Source organism: Branchiostoma belcheri, unplaced genomic scaffold (genome assembly GCF_001625305.1).
Source record: "Branchiostoma belcheri isolate BF01 breed outbred unplaced genomic scaffold, Haploidv18h27 scaffold41, whole genome shotgun sequence".
NCBI classification, from domain to species: domain Eukaryota; kingdom Metazoa; phylum Chordata; class Leptocardii; order Amphioxiformes; family Branchiostomatidae; genus Branchiostoma; species Branchiostoma belcheri.
Genome location: NW_017804032.1, coordinates 2,464,951 through 2,472,877, shown reverse-complemented (window position 1 = coordinate 2,472,877; position 7,927 = coordinate 2,464,951). Strand labels below are relative to the sequence as shown.

The window sequence follows — 7,927 nt, the reverse complement described above, 5'->3', positions numbered from 1 at the left end:
TAAATGTTGTTCGACTACGATGGACGAACATCATTCTTGAATCTTTTTTCCAATAGTCTGTCTCCGGCATAACCATAATATCGCCCGAGAATGAAATACGCTGCATGTTATTTATCAAACCCTTTTCGATTTGTTTGTTCGTTTCTTACCTTCGCCAAGAAGGTTATGTTTTCGTTAGGTGTTCGTGTGTGTGTGTGTGTGTGTGTGTGTGTGTGTGTGTGTGTGTGTGTGTGTGTGTGTGTGTGTGTGTGTGTGTGTGTGTGTGTGTGTGTGTGTGTGTGTGTGTGTGTGAGTGTGTGCGTGCATGTATGAATGTGTGAATGTCCGTGTGAATTTTATCATCACCAACCCACTCATATTGTCATCTTGCCATGAAAGACAACAATGACTGGCACAAATTTGGAGATACGTAAAATGCCAGATACAAAACACTGTAGTATTTCACATGAAAAAAAAAGATCAAAACTTATAAGTACCAAAGAAAGTAAGTCTTACTACTGCCAAATATTACAAATCAAACTAGCGTCTTTTTTCGTGCACTACGTTAGTGTGAAATTACCTATACTTCCTGTTCTTTCATTCGACGTAATGTGGGCGTCTGTACATTATCAATTGTTAATGCCCAAGACATACTCGTCTCATATTATGGGACGCAGTACTTTGTTGTTATCATGGTACCAATAGAAGGTTCAAGCACACAACGATAAATCCTGTAATGAAAGATCTCTTGTCACTCAGTCACCCGTAGCTTCCCCCAATAACTCTGCCAAGACTAGCCAAAGTCGCCCCGATTCTGTCAATTATAGGTGAAAGGTAGAAAGTCAAGCTACGCGTGACGTATAAGGGTGGGAGGGGTCTCACCTCGTCCAACGCCCTTCCTGTGCCACCATTTTGGAGAGGCCTTGGTCGCGCCGGTCAAAACTTGGACTCCTTCTGGAGTCTTCACTTTTCCGTGACTAGAGTGCAGAGATTTGGTAGCATAAATGGCGGCACTGGTAAGTTAAATTTTCTTCTTTTCTTAACCATTTCAAAGTCAAAAACGTAAGGTTTTGTGTTGTCGTTTATACTACGCCGTCACTTCGGGCAAAAATGACGTAGAAGGAAAATTAGCTTTAATCTATTTCGTGGCTTAATTACCGTTAAGTGAAAATTCCAATCATAGTGCATCCTCTAATTGATTATAGGCATACATATATACTAAAATAGCCTCGTTTAAAACAGACAGCGAACAATTAATTGACTGCACAGGGCATTTTATCAGACGCTGTTGTTAAATCATAACAGCATACATCATCTATATACTATAACATATGATTTGCATTTTTCTTAAAATAGTGGTGCTATATTTTATGAGTGGGATACTTATTCCCCAACATTTAGCTTCTATCACTTAAGACTTGTTTATAAAGTAGTATGTGGATAAGTGTTACCATATTTATCATAATCTTTCACCCGGTGTTTACATAGCATAGGCGTATGCGCAGCGACCCGGACATAATCACACGCAGTATCCTATTCCTCCATACAAAACATTGAATCATACTTTTAATAGAAAATGCAGACTTTCTGTCAACAAAAGGCAACAGACGCTCCATTATAACTGGCATTTGGTAGCAGCATTGATGAATGGTGGAAAGACAAATACACATGCAAATTGCACTAAGCCCATGGGTCGTGCCCCTTGCCACCAACCTTGTAAAACCTGTTCTTCCTCAATCCTATCTCATCGCATCACATCGGCCCACAATTATTGGTGCATTCTTCTCATTCCACTCGTAAGCAGGGTCAACCTGTAACCACAACAGACTTTTTCAAACGATGGATTTCTTCTGAACAACCAGAAAACTCTATTTTATCAAAGTAATTGATAAGATGTGCGATGTGTAGAAATCTAATAAATAAGCTGGAAGTTTTTGTTGTCGGTGTCTACTCGCCCCGGCTACCTGCCCCCAGGGTGAACCATCCAGTCCTGGCCTTTTGTCAATTGTACGGAGAAGAGACTCATTACCATATTCAGGAGCTGCCACAGGGCGCGTTTGAATCAGCGCATGCCATGCATTCTTTCAAGATATTTTAAGATATTCCCATCTGTATAATTATAAATCCCTTCCATAAGATTTTGTGCACCCCTCAAGATGGAAACTCTTGCAACAGTTTTTGTTTGTTATTGTGGTCACACGAGACGTATACTTAAGTTAAGCCCTGGCTGCGCTGTCCCTTTAAATCAAGCTTAAGTTCACAGGTGTCCAGAATGAAGGGTTTTGTAAAACATTGTCGCTACTGTGAGGGTATGAGGGTGTGGTGATCTTTTTTTTCTCACCGAATCTTATATATATAACAATACACCATAGAGTATATGTATTTACTACATAGTAAGAACGCTAGTAAATACGACAATAGATACTTTGTTAACTGTAGTTAACATCTCGTCTAACTTTTGACTAGTGTGTCCGCCATTTTGTTCCGCCATGTTGTAGACTCAAGGTCAATTGAAAATGTTTGGCTTGTGACTATAATAACATCGTAATTGGTGCAAGAGTTTTGCAAACACGCAGGAAAGCATGACTTGAAATTTGCAACGATTTTCGAAAAATTTCATTCCGCATAAGAGAGTGTTATAACATAGTACGATATAGAATTTATCGTAAACTTTCCACTTAGAACCCATAATGATGATGCCAAGAAGCACAAACTGTAGGTTATGGTTACATCACCCATGTAACGACGTTGTTATACACAAAGCGACAGATATCTAAACTGATCTTCTGAACCTAATTCAGAATCAACGTAAAAATCTCTCAATTACAATTAATAATTGGATATTGAGACATTTAAAAAAATCTCAGTAGTAAACTTTAAGCCCCTACTAAACAATGAGAGTCTGTCAGTAAACTTTTCTCTAACAAGTGTCGTGTCACGAGGGAGGGTTGCAGTAGGAACGATTTGAATTTCAAAAGCTTTCTTCCTTTTCCTAAATGGGGATAAACAGATTGACATTCCAATCATTCCCCAAGACACAGGTAGCCACAATCTTTCAATCCACCTGCTACAATTTGCTTCAGCTATGGCTTCTACCCCTGAAGAAACAAGGTAGGAAATATGTGTGTCTCAAAAACTATGATACAATACGGCCACTGCATGCAGTAGTGATCAAACGTGAGGTGTAAATATTGTTTAATACAAGTAAGTACCGGAAGGCCAGTGAGTCATGACAGACTAACCCCCCTCCCCACCTTGCTTTGCTTCATCACTTTAGGTGACCACTACCGGACCTGCCTTTTTTCTCTAAACATTCCACAATAATTGTACATGTCAGGAACTATATATATATGGGCCAAATGGGGTCATTATAGTTCCCCACAGCGGGAGGTATGATTCATGCTAGAATGATCACCTTTGAAACATTCTTTATAACTTTTGTTTGGGAGGAATACTGTCGGTCACCGATGCTCTTATAAAGACTTTAGACCTGTCTGGGACAGTTGTGACTTTACAGTGATAAGTAGTGGCTGCCAATAGGAAGGCAACATAATAAATCATTTTCTGTGCACAAAAATATACTGCAAATGAATTAAAAATAGATATAACGATTTGAGTTGTTTTGAGATCTCAGTATAGTACGTAGTCCTTGTAAGTCAAAATACATGTAAATGAGCAAGTTGATATTTGTTACAGGATTACGCCGCTTTAATTGATTATGTACATTTTGTTTCCAGTCCTTATTCCATGGCCACCGCTGACTCCGATGAGGAGACCATCCTGCAATTCACTTCTTCAGTCTATCTCCGAATAAGGAATTCAAAAACATCCCTCATCGACCTCAACGACACCTCGTCCAGCCGACGACCCCCTTCTATCGCTTCATCAGTCTGTGGGTCCGTCCGTTCCACTCGATACGACACTATCACTGAGAATCCCACCGACGAGCAACCACAGCTTTCAACCGACGATCAACTGCTGCTTCCAACCGACGAGCATCCGCAGCTTTCAACCGACGAAGTCTTCAAACCAACCGAGGGAGAGGTCCCGACGTACCCGTTCAGCGACTCCGGAGTAAGCTCACTCGAAGAGGTATTTGTCAGAGACCCTGAAGATAGAACCGAGGACACAGAGACAGAAGTAGAGAAGGACCCAAACCAGGTAGAGAAAAAGAAAGTGCTACTTGACGACATAAGAGCTCTTGGGCAACTGGGAAGAGAAGATTCGTCATCAGAGAGTACCTTGTCCATAGACGAAAGCGACAGGGAAGAGGAGGATACTCCTGTTCATAGCACCGAAGACTCGGCTACAGAAGAAAACGTTACAGAATCTGACCCTGTCAAATTGGATACAGAGCTTACTGTTCAAGCATCGGTACAGGAAAGCAGTACAAGTCAACTCCAGGAGGAAACCATCCCAGAACCGGTATCTGCTAGTAGCAGCAGTAGCTTTGCTAGAGAAGAGGAAGAGGAGTCAGAGGAAGGGATGAGTACTAAGCAAGCTGCTCAGACACACGACGCACGCACGTCCGTTCTGGAAGACATTCGCAAAATCGGTGAGAAGCGATCACCAGATATCATAGACGACCAGTTACAAAGCAAGAAGAGTAAGCCCTCTTATACTTCGTCTGAGTCGGACGATAGTTTGAGGAAACCACCTGGGTACACCCCGGCTGTATCAGCAACCCCAGCCGAGGAGGTACAGTCCTCTCTGCCGCCGGGTGGAGCAAACCCTCCCGTAAGGGAACCACAGGCAGGCTCCCACATCCCACAGAGCGTCCTCGCGGGTGGTAAACCAAAAGGCGAGCCTACTAAACCTCGGGGTGTCCAGGAAGGAAACGTCAAGAAGAAGGCAAGCTTCTTTCGCAAGAAAGGGCAGAGCGACGAGGAGCTAAGCAGACAACCGTCACCGCCACCAAAGATAAGAACATCAGGACCTGGCGTCATGGATAGAATCAAGACCTTCTTCGGTCGAGAAAGGACCAGCTATGACCTACAACAGGCACAGACCGACGTCGGCATCAAGTACGGCACGTCTCACACCTTACCTGACGAACCGCGAGAGCGCAAGCCACTTTTGGAGCTACAGGAGGAAGCTCCCAAACTAAGGAAAGCAGACGTAACGGTAGTAGAAGACGAGGAGAACAGCCTGCCTACCCCCACAGTGGTGAGGTCTCATCAGGCAAACTCCAGGGAACCTGGTACATCGTCTAGTAGCGGTGCTGAGAATCTAAAAGGTTCGCTGAAGAAGGCTGCAGTGCCGGAAGTTAAAGCAGCACCAGCACCAGCAATCAATGCCTCAGCTGCTGGTCCCACCGCAGCACTTCCGACAAAGGAGGCAAAATTGGAGAGGAAGACATCCTCTTCATCCCTCACGTCTGCAAGCAGTCTTGATCTCCCCAAGAAGAAAAAGCTGAAAAAGAAGGAAAGGAAGAGTTCTACTTCTTCTAAGAGTAGCGTGTCCTCCCTTAGCAGTGTGGATGACAGGAAGACAGGGCCCATGAATATGGATGCTGAGGATTCCAATCTTCCGCCCAGCAGGGTGGTTGGATCAAAACCATCCTCGCTGAAGATGAAGACCAGTCCTGTGTTGGAAAGCACCCCTCCCCTCGAGGTACAGAAGCCGCCGTCTCCCGTCGTGAACACGGCTCCTCCGATGGCTACGAAGAAAACACCATCTCCGGAGGTCAAGGCCTCTCCTCCTGTGGAAGTACAGAAGGCGCCACCTCCTGTCCAGAAGGCACCTCCTCCGGTTAAGAAAGCGTCTCCTATGGTTCAGAAGACGCCTCCTTCGGTTAAGAAGACGCCCCCTCCGGTTAAGAAGACGCCTCCTCCGGTTAAGAAGACGCCCCCTCTGGTCCAGAAAACGTCTCCCCCAGTCGTCAAAGCGTCTCCTGCAGTTGAAGTTCAGAGACCGCCTTCTCCGGTTAAGAAAACAACCCCTTTTGATGAGGTAAGAGCACCTTTTCTCGCTGCATTTTTCTCCTTTAGACAAAGCGCACACGCCTTCTCCAGCAAAAAGCGCTACACTGTCGAGAAAGCTCTAGCAAAACGGGCTTGGTCTGTAGAAAAAGTAGACGCACCTTGGCCTTCTCAAGCTAAAAGCTTTTCACCTGTAGAAAAAGTAAGCACACCGTTCTCACCCATGAATGCATCACCCCCGATCTTATCAAGCAGTTCTTTGCCCGTACAGAGACCTGCTGCCAGGCCCGCTCAACTGAAGAAGACCCCCGAGTCACCGCGCGTGCGCGAGCCCGTCTCCCCGGTGTATGTCGTCGAACCTGCCGAACCTGTGAAGACCACGCCCCCTCCTGTTCTACCTCAGGCTAACCAGGTGACCCAGGTCGAGACGCAAAGTCCCGCCCCGCCTGTAAACAACAGCGTGTCCCTGCAAACTGCCCGCAGCCCGACCGAAATAGAAGGGGCTCGACAATCTGTTCTCGGCAACATCAAGCAACTTCGTAAAGACTCATCGTCGTCGTCGTCGTCATCATCGGACAGCGAGGAAGAGGTCGCCCCGACAACTGAGGCCCCCGCCGCGACTCCAGTCTTCCCAACTGAAGCAACGCCTACTGTTGTCGAAGAGGTGCGTTCGGCCCCACCACCCGTTATGGAGGCGCCTAAAGACAAATCTACTTTCGAAAAGATAAAAGACAAAGCTGATGACATGTTCAGTAAAAAGACCACCCTTAAGGCAAAAAGGATCGAGGGTAGGGAGATTGATGATGTCGATCAGATAAAGGAGATACTTAAGAACAAGAAAGGAGCGAAGATAATCATTGTGAGTGAAGATGAGCTGACTTCGAGTTCCAGTAGTTCGAGTGACGACGAGTACGAGAAACCAGCATCACCCATGCCGGAACAAGTGGCAGTAGCCACCGCAGACGAAGCCCACTCTGCCCCTCCTCCTTCTAAACTCCTCAATGGAGAACCAGGTAAGTTTCCAACTTTTAAACACTGATTTTGTTGAGTGTAGTCTAACTGTAATACATTACACCCCCCTCCCCAACAACTTGAAGATCGGCATAGATCTAGAGCCCAAGCAATGTAAACAGGTGGCCTATACTTTGATCTTATTCTCTATACTTTCTGGCAAGTTTATGACATATTGCATGTAAAGACTTACGATTCAAAGGATTTCGTTTCAAAGGCATCTGTCAGAAATTCAGTACTCCTACTAGCTAAGCCGACAACAATGAAAACAGATGCCATATGACCCAACCCGTTCGCAATTATCGAGCATGTGTACAGACACGCACTATATAAGGTGCAGCAGTAATGAAAAATGCCTGCGATTTAACCATTCGTACAATCACTAAAGTGATTTTATCTCACATTTGCATCGTACTACAGAAGTTATCCGACACAACCTACAGCAAGCTGTTTTGTTTGGTACATTTCACCTGGCGACTTATGACAAATGACCTGGAAAAGGTCACAACAAACTTTTTCTTCTAAAGAATGTTCCTCTAGCTACAGCATAACACCGCGAAAGCTCTAGATCTTTACAGCAACAGTCCAGGGTTACTCTATGAATTCAAGGACATGTGTAAGGGTACACTGTAAGCGTACAAAAACATTTGAGTTTACTTAGATTCTAAAGTGGCCACACCTAGAAAATGAATGTTCACCAAGCTGTCTGTATATAATTATGCCTAATTGGGCCAACACGAGCCACCAAAACTAGTGGGTGTGAACTAAAGGTGACATCCAGAAGAATTTTTGAGTTCGCCAGAACGCTATGAGTGTATTTTGTACTGTAATGATCTTATACCCAATCATATTTATTCACGTTTAATGGCAGATGGCTCCTACACCTTAGAATGGCACTCACGGAATGGCGGTAGCAGCATACCCTGGTATTATTTATTGCTACTACCACCAGAGTCGTTCTTGCGTAACTGTTTACCGACAGAAGTGACATTCTAACGAACAGTTGGCCCTACGTG

At 44.7% G+C, this 7,927-nt stretch overlaps 1 protein-coding gene across 5 annotated transcripts in view; it reads left to right on the top strand.

The window, feature by feature from the left end:
- Positions 1-842: 842 nt before the first annotated feature.
- The window catches only part of LOC109477814 (filamin-A-like), a 30,939-nt gene continuing 23,854 nt past the window's right edge, over positions 843-7,927 (top strand). For 2 of the 5 annotated variants that reach the window (XM_019779222.1, XM_019779219.1), the window contains exons 1-2: positions 3,032-3,090; positions 3,717-6,913. In XM_019779222.1, coding sequence (XP_019634781.1) covers positions 3,065-3,090; positions 3,717-6,913 — 3,223 coding nt within the window. In that variant the 5' untranslated portion in view covers positions 3,032-3,064. Of the gene's footprint in view, positions 996-3,031; positions 3,091-3,716; positions 6,914-7,927 lie in introns of those variants that run through there. The other 3 variants (XM_019779221.1, XM_019779223.1, XM_019779224.1) reach the window with 3 other exon arrangements.